The 20,218-nt window shown below is 36.9% G+C and overlaps 3 protein-coding genes across 4 annotated transcripts; all 3 read left to right on the forward strand.

Annotated features, from left to right (window-relative positions):
- The first annotated feature begins 4,600 nt into the window (after positions 1 to 4,600).
- Positions 4,601 to 15,075, forward strand: LOC147509276 (uncharacterized). 2 transcript variants are annotated; one of them, XM_086601611.1, is made up of 5 exons: positions 4,601 to 4,723; positions 5,684 to 5,938; positions 12,748 to 12,899; positions 14,429 to 14,565; positions 14,757 to 15,075. In XM_086601611.1, exons 2-5 carry the CDS (start codon positions 5,691 to 5,693, stop codon positions 14,922 to 14,924), a joined length of 705 nt encoding a protein of 234 aa, XP_086457737.1. In that variant the 5' UTR covers positions 4,601 to 4,723; positions 5,684 to 5,690; the 3' UTR covers positions 14,925 to 15,075. The 2 variants fall into 2 exon arrangements, with proteins under 2 accessions (XP_086457737.1, XP_086457738.1); XM_086601612.1 differs by having other exon boundaries at positions 4,617 to 4,723; positions 5,687 to 5,938.
- LOC147509277 (golgin family A protein) lies at positions 4,635 to 5,602 on the forward strand. The gene has a single exon (XM_086601610.1). The coding sequence runs from the start codon at positions 4,635 to 4,637 to the stop codon at positions 5,505 to 5,507; it is 873 nt and encodes a 290-aa protein (XP_086457736.1). The 3' UTR covers positions 5,508 to 5,602.
- A 57-nt stretch (positions 15,076 to 15,132) lies between the features above and the next one.
- Positions 15,133 to 19,717, forward strand: LOC147509278 (DUF1666 family protein (DUF1666)). Its single transcript, XM_086601609.1, has 4 exons — positions 15,133 to 15,871; positions 16,744 to 17,145; positions 17,419 to 17,624; positions 19,228 to 19,717. The coding sequence occupies exons 1-4, from the start codon at positions 15,454 to 15,456 to the stop codon at positions 19,501 to 19,503; spliced, it is 1,302 nt and encodes a 433-aa protein (XP_086457735.1). The 5' UTR covers positions 15,133 to 15,453; the 3' UTR covers positions 19,504 to 19,717.
- Positions 19,718 to 20,218: the final 501 nt, after the last annotated feature.

Raw genomic sequence — 20,218 nt, forward strand, 5'->3', positions numbered from 1 at the left:
TCACGCTGTATGGTGCTTAGCTTGTGTGAGGTTACATGTTATCTCGATTAGGTTTAAACGCGAGGGGTGAGAGTTTGTCCACTCCTGGACGTGTGTTAGGATCCTGAGCAGTCTGCAGTCGTCGAACGGTTGACCACCGTAAGTTAGGGATAGCCCGTATGGGGGTCATGGTTAAAGGGCCCACCTGAGCCCTAAAAGCTTTAGGATTTTGTGTGTAAGATCACAACAACGGCATTTCAGCTCCCTGCCGGTAAAATCAGGAAACTAACAGTGCATGGTTCACACTGGGAAGTACTGAACCGAGATATTGCCTGGGACTGGGGCTGAGTACCAGTCGTATCCTCACCATTCTAATAGGATGCAACGGCCACAATGAATGTATGATGATTGTGAAAAACCTATTTTGATTATTAAAGAAGCATGCCGATATGATTTAGGCTAGTTAATCATTTATTATATAATCACGCTATTTTGATTATTATGATAGAAACTCTGCATGTTTTAAATGGTTTTGCTATAAGTAGACTATTTATTAGTTATGTGCGTTTCTACTGGGCATAGTTGTTTTGCTCATCCTACATTAACATTTTTCAGACGAACCAGTATTGAAGGAGACCATCACGACCACTAGTGATGATGGTTATGGGGATTTGGGTGGTTTCCCCTATGCTTGACGAGGGACAGGGTCAAGTTCATTTTGTTGTAGAGAGAGTCCAGTTATTTTGTTGTAATACTTGATGTACATAAATGACGGTTCATACAAAAATAGTCTTGTATATATATACATTTTCACTGTCGTCTAAAAGTTAGGTTATATGTACATATGCTTGTTAGAAGGATGGCGTTATTGATTTCCAGGTTATGACAGGTTTAAGTATACGAAACGTTGACAAAACAAAGGAAACTCCGCCTAAAATTCGATAGAATTTGGATAGCATAACGCCTCGAGATTCATGTCCACGTCCTCGGGATGTGTGTTGGGTCCTGGGGTGTTACAAGTAATTTATGATGGAAAAACAGTTATTAAAATACTCTCAATATTAGAGAAATAATTAGTAGTCGTGTTCGGTCCACTCTAGTCGTACGTTACTTGAATGCAAGTCTAGATTAGAATAATGCTTTACTAGTAAGAGTAAAAATAGTAAATTTGAGATAGAAAACAGTGTTTTATATGATGAGAGAAGGATATAGAAGGGGTTTAATCTGCCACACAATTCGATTGACTATTAGTTAGTTATCGAATTGTTTGTTTGATCCCTAATAAACATCAAGACATCTCAGATCAAGGTTTCACTAGCTTGAAAGTTTAGCTCCCCCACAAATCTCTTTGGTGGTGGCTCTAAACTCTAGTTCTTCGTTATGAGCTTTATCTCGCTCTAGACAATCACAACGAAAAACTTGACGTTCTTTATGCAAAACAATAATATACTAATGGCTACTCATCCTCACGTGGCTTCATAAACCTCATCTAATGGAGGTTTAGCCTTGTGTCATTGGAATCATATTAACTAAATAATAGAATAATAAGACATAATGTAAAAGACAAGAATTTAATTGAACTAAAGTTTTTTTATTGACGGGAATTAATGGTGGCTACAATATAAAACTTAATACTAAACTAACCTAAACTATTCTAAAAAAAGGGAGAGAGAGAGAGAGAATCCTAAATTAAAACTAAACTAATAATGGAGAGGATGAGACTGTTTTGCCTTAACCCTCTTTATATATATAAGAGAGGGTTAGAGTTACATTTTTGTGCATGGGCCAAAAAGGGGGACTTTGGACCTCTCATGTGAGCTCAAAGTCATTAGGTTAAGTACGTCTAAAGATATCATAGCTGCTGGAAATTACTTTCATGCTCTTTTTGTCTACTTTTACAGCTCTGATTGGGGCAAAGCCGGATCCATTGGAAAACTGGTTCCGAGCCGGTTGTTTTGACATAAAGTAGGCCCGAGTGCAAAGATACAGCTTTTGAAGTTCTATTGACTTTTCTGTTCTTTTTCTATCCGGATTGATTTTGACTGAGCTTGAAAAAAGTTTTTCTTCATGATTCTTGGGCTTTAAACATAGAACTTTCTCAGCATTCATCTTGACTCGTTTTCCATACAAAAGTGGTGTTTTTAGTCACTTAATCAACTTCAAATCCTGAAATGCACAAAAACACGTAAACAGTACTAACTCTCATTTATTATAAACATAATTGGCCTAAGTAGAATACTATTAAGGAGTTTAAATTACACTTTTAGGTGCTTATCAGTCATCATTTAATCATTTGCTTTTAATGATCAACAACTCATTTTACACCATGTGTATCTTAGCTAACCGAGTCCCAAACTTACATTTTATCTTCTTCATATCTTACCACCACCCCCATTACCACTCAATTATCACCTCATTCATCATCATTCAACAATCACCGTCATCTAGCTCTCTCAACTTTATACAAAGATCAAAATCATTTGTCATATTGAACTTAAAACACTAGAGGCCTACAAAAATTAACTTTGAATTTTAAATAAATAAGATTGGGTATTTGAAATTTCAACTTAAACTCCCTAATAAATAAGACAAAAATCTTAACAACTAACCAGAAATCTTAACCCGAAATCTAAAAAAAATTGAATATCAAAGATCAGTAACAAACTTGAATATTCAAAGATCGTCAACAAACTTGAAAATATAATTGTAAAGTGAAAATGTGATAAATGAGTTTTTGATTGGTAGTTGATTGTGTTAGTGGTGGTCATTGCTTTTGGATGGTGGTGGTGGTATGACAATTCAAGTTGTTATGGAGGGTGGAGGTGGTGATAGAGCGGTGTTCAAGAAAAAAAATGTTAACTGTTTAAGCTCCACCATTGGATTGAATGAATGAGATGATGTCATGTGTAATTTTGAGTAATTGGTCCTACTCTTAATAGCAATATTTGCAGTTTGGTCCTCCAGTAGGTCACATGTACGATATGTGCAAGGTATTATGGGCATTTTAGAAAATATATAGATGGAATAGACGTGGCCGTTCGGTTAACTAACTATCAAAACACTTCAACGACAATTTTGGACCAAAATACAATAAATAATTAACTATGGACCAAATCCTAATATTACTATTATCACTAGGACCAAAATGGAAAAACTCCAAATATTTGCTTTCAGTACTCAAAACTATTATATTAAACCAGCTAAAATGTCACCATTAGAACACATTTCATAAATCAAATATACCTCACCTATTTGGCATATGGCATTATTGCTTCGCTCTAATCAAGTGAGCGGTAGCGAACATTTTTGAGTTGGGTTTGGAAAGTTGGGCACCCCTAATTCTTCTTCTTCTTCATAATCTCTCTCTCTCTCCCGTTCATGCCTATTGCTCCCCCCTCACTTGATTATAATATTCTTCTCTCAAACTACCGACAAAACCCATCTCTTCCTCTCTCTCTCCTTTCTCACCAATACCCATGGCTCTCTCTTCTCCACTCATGCCCCCACTGCAATGCAGTATACTAGTAAATTAATAATCAAGTGAGCGGAGCTTAACGCTCTCAAATGAGGGGGTATGTGGCCCAAAATTGTGTTTGGTTGGTTTCTGTCCGTCTATCCTCATTCTCGCACAAACTCGCTCAAAATTTCTCTCTCGCTCCCCTCCATCTATCTCGCTCATCTTTGCTACGCTTCATCCTTCTCTCTCTGCTCAATTTCTTATCTCTCACTCACCGTTCTACTTAATTCAATATTTTTGGCTTTTCATATACCATTCAAAATATCTATCTTCAAAACACATTTAAATCGAAATCCAAACGATGCCCCCTTTATATTTCAACAAGTTTTAAGTAGAATTCATGCTAGAACTTCACTTGAATAAACAAAATGGAAGAGTTCGGTTGTAGTGGATGAATTTCAAGTTGGAGCAAAAAGTTTATTCTTTGGTTTATTTTACTGGGATTTTAGGAGTTGTTCTATTTTCACTTGATGCTTTGTGGATTGATTCTTCATTTGGCTTTTATTGATTCTCTTTCTAGGATTTTAGATTGGCATAGTGAGACGAGTTTTTCCATTTTCCCATTCCACAGTTCTTTTTCTTAGTTACACTGTAGTCACGCCAAGTTAGAAGAATAACTTTATTAACCCCTAATTTAAGAATATAATATGCTAATTGTTTTTATGGAACCACAAACTTGAAGAAGTTGGAAGTTGAGCATATCAGAATTTTTGTTTTATTTTAGTTAGTGTTAATGAAAATGCTTATTGAGCTGATTTTGAGTGAACCAGGATTGATTCTTCTTGATTGTTTTTTTCCTCCTCGAATATTTTGCTGCCGAGGTATCTCTCTCTTTTCGAGCCAAGTGTTAATTTTGTCAAATAACCATAATAACATACATAGGGGCTCAGCTCACTCCCCACTGCTATGGGCAGTTATTCTAATATAGAGAAGCGCCATGACGAACGAAAAGAAAGTAGTTGTAGAGAAGCCCATGAGCTTGGAATAATTCTGAAGCCCACAACACCCGTACCAGTCCAGCAAAGTCTCGAAAAATTGTTAGATTTCAAGGACAATTCCAAGTTTCTTTGCATAAAAATCGTAAATTCCGAAAATCTCGACCTCCATACACTTGTTTATCATCAACAATTCAACACCTATGTTCTCCAGCAAAGTACACACTTTCTCTCTCCTAAAAACTCCAGTCTTTCACAGCAAAAGCCTCATTTGCTCTATTTATAAGCTCAGGTACTTTTCTACTAGTTTCACCTACTTTATTTCAATGTCTTTATTTCTCTTCCTTGGTTCCCTTTCAGTCTCAACCATCACTTCATCTCACCCCTCAAAACTTATTACTCAAAGAAACACCATTTCATGTACTATAACACATGCAAGAGACAAAATTATTGATTTTGGTAAACATAAAGGAAGAATGCTTGGTACACTACCATCAAAGTATCTTAAGTGGGTGTCTAAGAATCTTAGAGCTAGAGATTTTGAGGAGTGGGCGAAACTTGCTGATGAAGTTTTACTTGACCCTGTTTATAAAGATAGATTAGAGTGGGAGTTTGCTGAGAATTTGTTATCTGGTGATCATGGTAGTAGTAGTAGTACTAGAAATGAGAGTACTGTTGAGGAGTTGGTTGAGTTTAGTGAAAGGTTTGGTTGGGATAATGAGGATAAGATTGGTTGGAGTCGTGTCGATTTCTCGCTACTTGGGACTTCTAAGGGTGGTAGGATTCCTAGGAGAAATTTTTCTAAGAGTGGAGAGTTTGAAAGTTTGGGTGAAAAGAAGAAGAACAAGTTGGGTGGGGTTGTGAATGAAGGGGGTGAAGTTGGTAGTGTTAGAGGGAAGAGGGAAGAGAGAATTGAGAGACAGAGAATTCAAAAAAGAGGAGGGAAAATGGATAGTTTGGAGGAGAAAAAAAATGTTGGGAACCAAGAAGAGGTGATGGCTAACAAGGTTTATAACCCGTTTCCGGGGCGTGAATCGCTTATAAAGAAAGTAATTAGTGGTAGAAGAGTTTTATGAGAGTTTGCATGGTTTGTTGGATTGAGTTTGTACTTTTTGGTGAATTCAATATGATAAATTAGTGTTTGAAGAAAAAATAAAAACATTTTGTTGTATGTTGTTTGTTTCGCACTTTTGAGTGTTTGAATATGTTTTGGGTTTTGTGTTGATTCTGATGATGGCTTATTGGTATGTAGAAGCTAAATGAAGAGGGATACTGACACTGTTGCTTTAATTGATTATACATTTGGGAAGCTACCAGATCATCTATTGACAGAGATATTTATCAGGGTACCTGTCACTGATTGGGCTCAGATAGCCTGTGTTAGAAAGCATTGGGCCATTGTGTTTCGAGGAGAATGCTTGTGGCGCAGCGCTCTTATTAGAACGTGGCCTGCGGCTGGCCAGGGAAAAGGATGGCCTGGTCCTATTCCTCGAGGCTTGAGTAGGAGGTGAGAAATATTCTACCTCTAAATTTTAGATGGCAATTGGTACACTGGACTGACTTCGTCGTGTCTTTAATATCTGTAGATAAAAAAAAACTTTCACTATCGCTGCATACTTTTTATATAGTCTCATGCTACATGAAGGATGACTAGATATGTCAAGTTTTAGTCCATCTAGTTTAGGTGGAAGAAAGAAAACTAGAACTTAGTGTATGAAGTTAAGTAGAGGATGACAAACACCAATTTGCCAATCCTGTTTTTGTATGAGAACAAACACAAATATAGCAAACACGTCTTTCTGATTGAAGTGAATAAGCATAACATACACGATTTTATTTTGATACCTTGATATAAGTTATGATGTTGTTCTGGTATAAATGCCAAGGAATTAGAAAAAAATTACATATCAGATTTGAAGACAGATCTCTAAAACAAATTAAATACTTGTAGAGTGTAGACAGTCTTCAAGTTAGGTTTAAAAAGCGGAGATGGTGTTATTACTTAGGACAAATTGGATCATTTGATTAAAAATAGAAAGGTTGTTGCAATAAAGCACGTACTTGAGTCAAATAAAGCGCTGGAGATGCTCCGAATTATGGGAGCTCTTTAAGTTGGGCCACATTTGGTGCTCCAGCTTCATGCTTTGTGGGATAAGGTTATTCCATTCTTTGATTTTGTTGCAACTTAGTGTATAATTCTGTGTATTCTAATGAAACAAGGGTGTGAAAATGGTCAGCCTTTTTTTAATCAGTATATAAAAATTTGAGTGTATAATTAATTGCAATTGAACTTGTGTTACATAACAGAGGATAGAGGCAAGCTCTGCTAAAGTGGAGACTCGATAAACCTCGGGTCGAACTATACCCTGAACACGTATTGTGTAAGTGAATTGGAAAAACCAGTTCCTTTGATTGGAAGACTAAGAAAAGGCCAAATCATTTAGGTGATTTACCATGCAACAAAAAAGGAGATGACTGAAATTAGCAAATGCACAAAGTATTATGAGCTCAATTTCCTGAAGCTATTGTGGCTGTCACATCTCCATCATAGATACTTCAAGTGTAATCTGCTATATCTATATGAATCTGACTAATGCTGATTGTTAGAACAATATGTGATCAAATAGCAGAAAGAGTAATGACAACTAGGTTAAGACAACAAACCTTGATATTTAATAATAGAAAATGATTTGTTTTGCTTCATGCCGAGGAAATCAACCTTTTGAACCTTAAAAATAAACAAAGTTATTCCAGTTAGTTTTAGACAGTAACACCAAGTGTTTCTTAAATTATATAATGTGATGCATGAGCATGGCTTATTAATTAATTAGTAGTTTATATTTTATTTGGTTTCCTAATTGAATTAGGATAAGGATTTAGAATAGTTTCCTATTTGGTTTCTAATTAGGTTTAGTAGTTGTTTTCTTATATAAAGGCATCTAGGCCTTCATTGTTAGATTGGTTATTATTGATTATTAATTCTTTGTGAATTGTTCTTCATGTTTGAAGGTTTAAACCCTAGATTTAGGTGTTTGTTTTATTAAATCTTATTGATGTTCATCCATTGTTGAAGCTTCCGCCAACAAGATACATCAAATTTGGTATCAGAGCCAATTGATTTTTGGGAATTTTTTTTAAGGAAACACTGTTCACGAGTTCCGGGTCATTGCTCATCGCGTTACTATCGCTCACCGAACACTATTCATTAATTTCTTCAATTTTCTTGGTTAATTGTCATGGAGTATCGTAGAGAAGTAGAGTCACCACCGCCCTTGATCATCGAAGTTTCCATGGGTCAAGTACTATGCCGATCACAATTATGGGAGAACTTACGATATGGATTGCAGCCGCCAGAGAGTTGTACTCCTTCAAGAAGGTATGAACTTCCTTCCCTCCTCCATCACCTAGGTTGTTAGTTTGCCACGAAAAATTCAAGTCGAGAAGGGATCGCGAATTTTCCTCCCACCTAATCGATGTATGATTTCGATTCGCCACACAAAAGAGGGATGGTGTTTCTCCTCTTAAAAATTGTCACTACCACCACCACAAAAAAAAATTACTTTTGTTGGTCAAGCGAACTCCCTCACCTTCTCTTCTTGATCAACTTAGTAAGTCATCTAAAGTAAGAAAACCTCGCCATTGTGATGAACCTGCTTGGGAAATTCCTCCACCTCAATCCTATGAAAGTGAACGGCAACGCCAACATCTTTTGTTTCAAGCAGCCTCTATAAGCTCTTGTGAACAACAAGCTTGTGCTGCCATTGATCCCACGACAAACAAACACACTGACCACCAACCGAATGATCCAAGGAATGCTTTAAAAGATTCTACTTCTACACCAACTGAAGATACAAAATCCCAAGCAGCTCATGTGGTTCGGAATAGTATCTTGGTAAGTGAGGACAAATCCAACCAACTTTCAGCATATGATACTGCTGTAAAGCATCATCTATTCCCTTCTCGTCAACAACTATTATCAATTGAAGAGGAGAAACCCTATTGATTCTACAATGGTGCAACTTTCACCGGGCGTGAAAATATTAAAAAGAAGAATCCAAGTTCTTTTTTATCCCGGTATTTTGTTTACTCCAAATATCACTTTTTCGGTTATTGTATTGGTCACCTGCCGCGTAGAGATGAGGCATTAACACTTTCGGCCGGTAACAAAGTCCGCTCATTCGGTGAATCGGGGAAAGAATGCATGGTACTTGGTTCTTTTATGAAGTCATTATTTGGGCAAAATTCGAGGGGCTAATTTTCGCAACCTCATGGTTGTCTACTTTGATGATATTTTGATTTACAGTTCTTCCGAGTCCGAACATATCAAGCATATTGAGATTCTTTTGGGTGTTTTCGCGTCTTGAGAAGCTTTATTTACAACTCAAGAAATGTTCTTTTTCATGGTTGACTCGTGGTATTTTTGGGTTTCATGGTTTCCTCGCGATGGTATTCGTGTTGATGATTCCAAAGTCCGGGCTATTATTGAGTGGCCCGTTCCTTCTACAAATGACTCGGGTTTGTAGTTTTCATGGTTTAGCTTCTTTATATAAGGTTCATTCATAATTTCAGCAGATATTATGGCTCCTTTAACTGCTTTGGACGTGTGAGAAAGCTTTCAAATGGACTCCACGAAGCTAATGAGGCATTTGACTTGATTAAGAAAAAGATGACTTTTGCTCCTGCTCTAATTTTGCCGATTTCACTCAACTCTTTGAGGTAACATGTGATGCTTGTAAGTATGGCATTGGTGCCGTTTTGAGCCAAAATGGCAAGCGGTTGCTTTATATGAGAAAACTTCATCGGTGCTAAATTGAATTATTCTACATATGACTTGGAGTACTATGCGGTTGTCCAAGCCGCATCGACATTGGCATCATTATCTTATTCATCGTGAATTCCTCATAAAGTCGACCATGAAGCTCTTCGTTATCTTAATACTCGGAAGGATGTCGATTTTCGACATATCAAAGTGGAACTCTTTCTTGCGAAATATACTTTCCACTTACAGGTTTAGCCGGAAAGGAGAATCGAGTTCTCGATGCTTTGAGTCGCCGTTAGATCTCTTGGTTACTCTCCGCACCTCTTTGTTTGGTTTTGATGAGTTACGCCGCGACTTATATGCTCGGGATGCCTATTTTGGTCCTATTCATGCCGATTGTTTTGGTACATCATGGTGTATCCGTGAATTTTTTCTCCATGATGGTTTCATATTTCGGGTTCACAGACTTTGTATTCCCGTTTCTTCCCTCCGCGGATCGATTATGATTGAAATGCATCTTTGGGGGTTGAGTGGTCACTTTGGGATCATAAAGACCATTGCCTCTATCGTGGAGAAGTACTTTTGGCCTACTATGCATAGAGATATTAACCGTTTATTGAGCGATGTTATGTGTACCGCATGCAAAAAAGGTAAAGCACACTAATCTTTGGTTTGTATACTCCACTTCCGATTCGACAAACCTTGGGTTGATGTCTCCATGGATTTTGTGTTGGGTTTACCACGCTCTACACACGAAATGATTCTATTTTTGTGGTTGTGGATCGCTTTCTCAAAGATGGCTCATTTCATTCCCTCGCGACTTTCGCATTACAAAATCTTTGCCGTCGTTGCTCATTTATACTTTCGTGAGATTGTTCGTTTGCATGGTTTACCTCTCGACTATCATCACTTCCGGCAGGGATGTCAAATTTACTAGCTATTTTTGGAAAACATTATGGAAGCTTTTAAGAGTAAGCTCCAATTTTCTCTGACTTTCCACCCACGCATCGATGGGCGACCGAGGTTGTAAATCGTAGTTTGGGTGACCTATTGAGGTGTTTGATTGATGATAATCCCAAATCTTGGGAGTTTGTTCTAACACAAGCGAGTTTGCTTATAATAACTCGTCAACCGCTCTATAGCCTTTCTCCTTTCATGATTGTAACTGGAATAACTCCTCTTACTGTTCTTGATCTTGCTCTTATTCCATCGACTGTTCCCGTTTTGTGCATCTCCAGAGGAATTTGCTTCCCGATTCACCTTATTCATGAGGATGTCAAGAAGCGTTTGGAGAAATCTTATGCCATGTACAAGACTAATGCATAAAACACAAAGCACAAGTTAGTGACTTCGAGGTTGGTGATTTGGTGATGGTTTATTTGAGAAAAGAACGTCGGCCTTCATCTCACAAGTTAATGATGCGACGATTTGGCCCATTTCCCATTATCGCCCGTCATGGAGAAAATGCTTATGAATTGGACCTCCCCCGAGATGCGTATCTCTCGCACTCATAATGTAGCGGATCTCACTCCTTTTTGTGGCAATAGTATTCCACCTATTCCCCACCAGATCATAGTGTTGTTCCCCCCATCGCTACAGATCGGATTGAAACTGTCATTGATGTTTCTACTACTACGACTCGCCAGGGTACTTATGATCGTTATTTGGTGAAGTGGTGTGACCGTCCATTCTCAGAAAATTCATGGATTTCTGATGCTACATTTCAACTCATGGATCTTACTTTCTACCAGAAATACAAGGACTTAATCTCGAGGACGAGCTCTTCTCAAGATGGGGGGATTGATGCGAGGACGCAATAGATTATCATGTGCACAACACATGCATAATGCTACAGTTAGAGTTTATCTTTTATTCTACTTCTATTTTAAATCCTTAGTTAATTAGAATTAGACTAGCTTCTATTTTAGTTTCCCAAGTTCTATTATGATTAGGATTTGTTAACTAGTTCTCTATATAAGCAGATGTAAACCTTAAGATTTTCAGACTTGATTATTATTATTGAATTAAAAGAATTTGTTTTTATTCATTAGACCCTAGTTTTGGGTATCTTTATACATTGTGTATCTATTGTTCTTGCTTCCGCCAACAAGATACATCATAATGATTTCTTAAATTAGTTTTAAACATAACATGAAGTTCCCAGAAAATTAGGATAAAGCAGTGTCTGTAAGTTTATTCTTGTTTGCTGTAGTTAAGGATGAAACTAGTGATCTAGTGTGCCATTTGCAGTTATACTCTTGCTTGCTCAAAGCCTCAAAGAACAAAAGAATTGGAAACCAAGACTATATCAGAGGAGGACCAATTTAAAAATAAGGGTCTGTGAGTTCCAAAACTAATTTTGAGGTCAAGAAGTGTCATGCTCATTTATTGTGTAAGACCATTGATTGGGATAGGTGCTTCTTAAAGACTCTTGAAACAGTCTCAACTGCATACTGAAATACTGAATAGAGTTCTTGGGCTGGTTTGCACATGTGCAAAAAAAACCAATACCAACATCTCTGAAAAAGGGAACTGTGGCGCAAGTTCATAGGTGATAGGTGTATTTTGTTTGAGTCGAGAACATAGTCTTTGAGTTGCAATGCTCCAATACCATGTTTGCTCTGATAATGAGACAGTGAAAATTATTATTTATTTCAATGAGTTAAGAGACTTTGTATGACTGTTCTAGAACTTTTACAACAGAATACAGTTACAGACATAACAGTATACTTAACTGGAAACAGTTGCAACTGAATCATGGTAAACTTGCTGATGTGGACACCTGTTTAACTGAATCTTGTTATGATATGGCTTTGAGTTGATTTGCTGGTGTGGCTTCACTCTGTCTAATACTAGTAACTAGTAAGGATCTAAAGGAACATGTGTTTTTTGACAGATTTAGGGTCAACTGACCAGATGTGTTTGTTTGTTAGCTTGCTTTTGGTAACCCCCCTTCCCTTCTCTAATTTGGTAATCTTAAATCATAAATGAAGAGCCAGAATTACAATCTGAGCACGGTAGAGGGGTGACTAGGCATCTTCGTATCCCATAGCCCACTCATCATTCCCCATCCCACATCTATGCTCCCTTAGAAATCCAGTTACTTGAAATTTTAGCTGCCTAAAGTTGGATTCCTGAGTCCTAGACTCATAATCAAACAACCTTTTATTTATTTATTTATTTTCCATCCATACCATATGAAAACTTTTTGGTATAAGTTACACCGACCACTTAGTCTCACTGTGAGAAGGTGAATGGCAAAGCAGTTTCCCGATGCTTCCAAGTTGCTATGAGTTTACAGCATACAAGATTGAGAAGTGATCTGCATCTTCTTCTGCATTGTTGCAAAGCAGACAAAGAAATGATCATTTATTTAATGAATTAATAGTTACAGACGTGGGCCCAAACTATCATCTGAAAAGCATGAATAATTTTTTTTTATGGATTCATTTAGAATTCTGGTCTACTTGTTTGATGTTCACTGCTCTCTGACATCGCATGGGATTGTGTATGCTTCACCTGAATAATATTCTTATGGTTTCTTTACCAAACTCCAGGCGATATGCAGCTCTTTACATTAGTAAATACATGTTTGCATATGATGGAGAAATTGGTGAGATCATTGGTCATACTTATTTATTTTTGAAAGAACAGCTTGAGCACGCAACTATGCCTCCTCCTTCTGGAGTACTTCACGGAACCATAATAGGTATGACCGTGAATGTCTGCCACCAGCTTTTTATTCTTGCACATTGTTTGTTTTATTACTTAAACATTAACCCCAGAATTACTTGCGCTGTAAAGGTATTTTTTTCTTTTTTTTTTACATTTTCTCCCCCTTTTCTATATTATGTATTACACTATTACCCCTTTGATTATTATCTATCAAATATTATTAGTTCAAGCATTTAAGCAAATATATATTCTTTTTAGTACTAAAATAGATATGTCCAGTGTCTTATTTATAAGGCATTTGTATGGGATACAATCAGACTTGATTGTGTCACATTCAGCCTTTTCTTTACCTCTTCCTCTTTGAAAATTTTGAGCATGGTATCTATTCCCAAGGCTAGGACTCTACTTTGAAGTATTGCTCGGCATGTTCTTTCAAAAATGAGAGAAAGGATGAGAACATAGATAATATACTCATCTTGTTTCTTTGAGAAATCTGTAATCTTACAAACCCAAGCAAATATAATATTTTCTAACTTGTGATTTCTAGAACAACAAACCTGTGTGTTTCTCATTAAGAGCTTTATAAATATAGGTAGGAAATAAACGAAATAGTGGATTCGAACGCCATGACAACAGATGCTCAGAGCCTCAGACCAAACGTCAGAAGTCAGAACTTTGAGCTAGCTACTTCTTGATGTGTTTTTGGTTGTTAATTGGGTTGAAAGGTTGTACATGTATTTGGTGTATGATATAGGTGGTAATTTCTAACATCTAACTGTAGCAACTATCCAGTTTCCAAACTCTTAGATCATTGCTTCCTTCTTCAGAAATATTCACCTACTTTTGATTCCACTTGAGACACCCAGGAGACATGTTTATGCGGTGTAGGTTTGAATCGTTTTCCTCTTGCTTAAACTTCGAGCTTTTTTTCCATTTTTTGGTTTTGAAATCCATTTTGTGCTAGTCGATGAATTAGGCTTCTCAATTCCATTGTCGCAGTTATAATATGTTGGTAGATGAAAATAACTGTCGCCTTTGATGAACAGAGGCGATGTGATGACTTTTTCCACATGCATAACCTATATGTATCTTCAATTATCGCTTCCAGTGATCTAAGCTCCTTTCACTGCTATGCATTGAGTTTTTCAGTACTTACACCATGCAGCACTAGTAGATGTCATTCGTAGCTAAGGAGGATATATTTGTAAGAGTACAAGAGTTTGTCGCGGGGAGTCATGTCTGTCTAACTCCAAAGTAGTATTTGTACTGCTCATGTAATATTTTGCATTGATGTAATAAAAAAAGATATATGTGCAGTTAAATCTAAGTCCTCTGTGCAAATCCTCCCATATCACTTTCTAAATTTAAATTTCTTATAAATTGTAGAAATGTGTTAAAATATAATCAACACAGATTGCTAAAAAGTCATAAGAAGTTAGCTGTCTTGCCATGTTAATGACATTAACTGGTAAATAGTATTTTGCAGCGTGTCTTAATCACTGCTTTGTTGTTTTTAGTTTTCTCCAAATAACTAGGACAACAATTTTGTTGCTCTTTGAGCAGATCAGTTTATTGCCTGTGGCAAATCAAGGGATAAAGCACATGAGCTCGCTTCACAGATCTGGGTAGCAGTTATCGATAATATGGATGAAAACGAGCGCACATTTCTTCTACTCAAGCATCTCGTGCAAGAAACAAACGTAAGTAGTAATGCAAATGTTCCATACCCGACTTTTCCAGATTGATAGGCCAAATGAAAACTGCTTACGAATTGGATGCACATTAAAGTATTAAACACTATCTGCGTATACTGGGAGAGTTTATATTGGTGGTTAATCGCACACTGTTTAATGTGTGAGACCGTGATCACTTTACCTATAATAATATGCAGGTTTTCCTTCCACATCCGTACTCAAGGTCATACAAAGTCGAATGGAGGGTGTTTGAAAAGCTCTTAACTGATTTCCGTGACTGTTTCAGTCGAGTGGAGTATTACGACGTCTTGGCATCTGCAAAGTACAAGTTTCAGCACATACCATCCTCTTGGTTAGGTTATTAACCATCACAATCATGGACTACGTAAACCTATATAGCTAAACAACTGTAAAGTGTAAACCAGTCCAACTGGTTTTCCTATAAATTCTCAATTAGCAAGCACTCGAATTGGAAATGGATGTTTTTAATCAACAATTGTTTGACCATTGGCACGACACCAGACAACTCACCCCCAAACCTTTTGTTGGGTAAAAGCTTGTACAAAATAGGGGACAAGTAGGTAATTACACTAAAAAAATGCATCCCTCCCTAGGTTCCCTGTTTAAGTAAATGGATGTGACTGAGTTTCTGACAATATTCCCTCTGCAAACTCTCTCTCTGCGCTCAGAATCCAATGCCCCAACATTATTATTAATTAATTAAAAAAAAAATATGGAAACTATTAATCCCACTTTTCTTAATTTCATCTCATTTCCCAAAAAACATTTATTACTTTTCAGTTCTCTCCTCCTTTCAAAATCTCATTCATTCCACCCTTTCTCGATATATTCATTTTCTTTGGAATCTTTTGAATCTGGATCTTAGAGTAAGAAATGGATTTCTTTAAAGTGAAAAAGTTTAGAAAAAAAATTGATAAGCCTGAAGATGATGATGAGTCAGTTATTGCTTTAGCAGAAGAAGAAGTGAAGATTGAGAATGGGGATGATGGTAAAAATAAGTCAGTAGTGAAAGATGATGAGATTGAGGAAGAGGATGATGATGATGATGATTTTATAACAAATGAAGTGAAAAGGAGACTGAAAGAGTTGAGGAGGAATAGTTTTATGGTTTTGATACCTGAAGAGACATGCCAAGAAGAGGAGGAGGAGGAGACTAGTTCTAGTGAGTGGAGGAGTGCTGAAGTGGAGAATCGTCAAGTTTTTTGTTTTAATTTTGATGAGTTTTATGACAAATATTGTGAGAGGATGTTGTTTTTCGATCGGTTGACCGCCCAACAGTTGAAAGAAGCAGGTATAACTTATTTGTTTCATGTACATTACTATATATATACGTTGTTTTCCTAGAATTGACATGTTTAACACTGTAAACTAATGTACATTGAGTCTCATTGGAAGATTCAGTTGATTTTGTCAACTTTCTCGAGAACCAATCACCCATCCCAAATGTTTGTTGTCAGTGGGGCGAGATGTATCTAAGACAATAACGGGCGTTAAATTATTGTGAAAAGCGTTCATTGCTATCCTAGAAATGCTGGCACATGGAGCAATTGAAATATCATGTTTGGTTTATAGTTAAACAGTCCATCCAATGCGATCCAGTATCCACATTATGTACTTAAGTGTGACAAATTTATCCAAGATAGCTCTCGTGTGTTCTGTCATTGATCCTAAGAGATAAAATCTATCTGCACTTTCTATCCATATCAGAGATTCCGTTAAGACATAAGACACTATCGAGTATCGACTGGTAATAGGTTAATATTACCAGAAGAAGAAACTAGAAAGGTAAATCTTTAATGGATTTTCTGATGGTGCTTTACTTCATCAAGTATTGAAGATAGAAAAAAATGTATCTTTGGACTTTGACTGTGTGCTAATCATTGCTATGTATGATATCAACCACTGGTGGTGGCACAGATGACAGATCTGTCAATTTTGCCACACGCTTTTGTGTTTCATACTATGCTTGATTCTTTTACTTGATTGAATCGAATAGTTGCCAGTCTTTTTGTCAGTTCCGATGTTGGGAACGGTATTCTAGCGACCCAACTTGAACTCTTTGATAGCCAACCTTCACTCTTCACATTTCTTTTGTAACTGTTTGACATGTTAAAACTTGATGTGCATCTTCTACTTGTAAGTTGATGTTTTGTTACACAACAGGTTCTCGATTATCTTTGACTCCATCACCACGATCTGCATCGAAGAAGCTGGCATCTACACTACGTAGCCTTTCTTTTAAAAAGCGTGGAGAACCAGCTCAAGACGATGATGAGCTCCTACAGCAAGATGACCCCTGCCAGGATCTTGAAACGGTATATGTAGCACACATTTCCTTAACATGGGAGGCACTTCACTGTCAGTACATGCTACTGAGCCTGAAAATCTCATCTGAGCCTGAAAGTCCTACCTGTTACAACCATGTTGCTCAGCAGTTTCAGCAGTTCCAGGTTCTATTACAGAGGTTTATTGAAAATGAGCCATTTGAGCAGGGACCCAGAGTGGAGAATTATGCTCGATCAAGACAATCCTTTTCAAAGTTGCTACAAGTTCCGAGTATTAAAGGTAAATAGCTTTATATAGTACTGATATAATGATATGAGTAGAAAAGCTTGGTTATGAACTGTAAAGCATGAGCAATTCTGCTAAGGGATTTATTTTCAGCATATTTGCAAGATGTTAGTTATATTTCCGGTCAAAATCTTCAGACACTGTGTTTCCACGACTCTACCTTCCGGTCAATTCTGTTCTACTTAATCCCTCTTTCACAGACACTTATTAGCACTTACATGCATTTTGCATGCTGTAAGTTGATCTGGTCCTGCATCTTCTTTTCAGATTCAGAGAAGAAAGGTTTTGTAGACGAAGAACCCGATTCACCCATATTGGCTTCGGACCTTATTAAGATTATGGAGAGCATGATACTCACCTTCCTTGTTTTCATTAAAATGGACAAGAAAAAGCAAGGAACTGTTCTTAATCTTTTTGGAGGCCACAACCAGATTGTCAGCCCACTTCAACAAACGCAATCTTCTCTTGAAAAGGTACTGTTATCACTTATTGGCGACTTAGTTACTGAAAAAAGTCCAATGTACATAAGTTGTTTTTCCAATTTTGGAATCTCTAACCAAATAGTACACGAAATTTCAAACTCTTTCAAGTTAGTCCCTTGTTGGTTGTTACTACACCGTAAGACTGCCATGAACGGAAATACAAAATGCTGATTTGGCTTTTAGAGGCAGTCTCACAGCATTGCATCGTATGACTAACTTGTAAATTTTTGAAACTTCAAGTACATTTTGGTCAAGAAAAAATGCATTTCCTAAGCTTAAAAAAAATTACTATAGTACATTGTACTCTTCAGTGATTAAGCATTTATTATATGTGTATTTATGTGTTCAGTGATCATCAAATTTTAACCAATTCAAGTGTAACACTATGGGTGTTTTGTACTTTTTTTTCCCCGTTTTTGGAATAGGCTTTTGTTTCCGAACTTTGTCTAACAAATTTCTACCTACTAGATGAATGATTTTACTATAAGTTTTTTTTATTTTTTCGTGAAGTACTTATATTAGACTTTTATCTGGTTAGGATGCAAATGTGCCTTATTGTCTCCCATATTTACAAAAGAAGTTTGGGGCTGGCAGGATGCTAATTTTGTTGTGTAGTCTTTGGAAAAACTTCTTTTTCTTTTTGTTTGGAGATTCTGGTCCAAATGGAATTTGAAGTTGCTTCAGAAAAAATCATATGCATTATGCACATGCCTAAGATATCATTCATGTCATTATATTCATTTAAAGTCTCACCGCCCCTAGGTGCTTGCGCCTTCAACTGCATAGGTTAGAGTGTATGTATGAGTTAGTGACAAACTCTAGAATAGGAGTTTGCATATCTATCCTCTGGTCCCCACCAGTCCACCACTCACATCCCCACCACCACTCTCCACACTTAACCACCAGGTCAACTGAACAGTTATAAACTTATATACGTATGAATTAATTTCTAATTTTTAATTGAATATAGAATAAATTACAAATATCATTTGAGTTTTGCGTCTGTGTCCTACTTTTTCGAGATATAACTGTGTCAGCATCCATGCAGCATAGATTTTTTTGTTTTGATTCATAGGGTGTATTTACATAACTAATGTATTAATCAAAGACACTATTTTTGTATTACGAAACCTAATTGAATACCCTTTTTTTTTCTTCATATTTGTTATCCATTACAGAATACCCCCTGCTTAGATGCTCCTTCCATATCCCCTTTTTTGTGTGGAAGGTCGATACTCAGTATGAAATGTTTCAAGTTCCACAGCATATATCATGATCCAACTGTCCAAACCCAGTTTGGACTGTAAACTATTGGTTCATGTACCAAAGTTTTGTGGTTTATGTCTTTGTGTTACGACCTAAGGAGCTGTCTGTTTGTTGGATATATATCAGGCTTGTTCCAGTTGCATTTTCTGTCCATTAAAATATACACACATCATTATGTCAATGAATGTATATCATGGGTTACAGTATCTTACTTTTCATCTCTTCATTATGTCAATATTGTAAAAGTTTGCTTGGTTCTCCAGCTTCCATTAATTGTTTCATGCTTTAATTGCTTTCAAAATTTGATGACCTAATCTTTGAACTCCAGAAAGAGATAAGGCTGAAAGAGCTGCTGAAAAAGAAAAAGGGGTGGAAGAAGAAATCTTGGCCTGTGACCATGGAGGAAGTGGAACTACTGTTTGGACTCATAGACATTAAAGTCATATCAAGAACTCTAAGGATGGCAAGGATCAGCAAGGATAAGTTACTTTGGTGTGAAGAGAAGCTAAGCAAACTAGAATTATCAGAAAACAAGTTTAAGAGAGACGGGACCCCAATTCTGTTCCCTTCTCAATCAGTAGAATCGTTTCCTTCTGGGGTGTAGAAAATTTGCATCAGAAGATAGACAGACCAGTGTCTTTTACTCAAGTATTTGTTGATGGGTAAACCAAAGAACCAACATATACTGGTACTCTGGAAATTTTGTAAAAACTTGTGTTATTTGTCCCGAAGCAAGCTTTGTTGGGAATGTTATAGACGTTTAAGGATTTAGCATGTTTGCATATAAATTAGAAATACACTTGAATCTTTTTATGACATTCACATTTTTTAAATACGCGAAAATATATTTTAAGCCTACCCAAATTGACAGTGGAACTAGGATCAGTAACTGTATTTTGCCCTGAATGTAATTGAAGCTTTAGCAGTGAAGACTGCATGTGCAGCTAGCGTAGGTTGTTCTTGCATCTGCAGATATTTGCTCCTTATGGCCCTGTTGGCCAATGCGTGCAAATTGAACTACTGGTAGTTCTGAGGGGACTTGATGTCTTGCTGCTAAATGTTGGAAGGATCTGGTAAATCCGTTGATAGTATCGGCGGGTAGACGGTGGTTGCCAAATAAAATATACCATGTCATATTTGTTTGACACTTTTAAGCTTCCCACAGCGTTGCATGACACGTTCCGAAAAATCTTTGGTTTTATGTCGTGAGGGGCTGAGGGCGCTCTCAGTAAGTTTATTCTTTTAATCCTCGTGTGTCTATGGTGAAGACTAAATGACTAATCTTGAGGTTCGTAGTGTGCCTTTTACGGTGCACCATG

The sequence above is a fragment of the Coptis chinensis genome, chromosome 3 (assembly GCF_015680905.1).
Source record: "Coptis chinensis isolate HL-2020 chromosome 3, ASM1568090v1, whole genome shotgun sequence".
NCBI classification, from domain to species: domain Eukaryota; kingdom Viridiplantae; phylum Streptophyta; class Magnoliopsida; order Ranunculales; family Ranunculaceae; genus Coptis; species Coptis chinensis.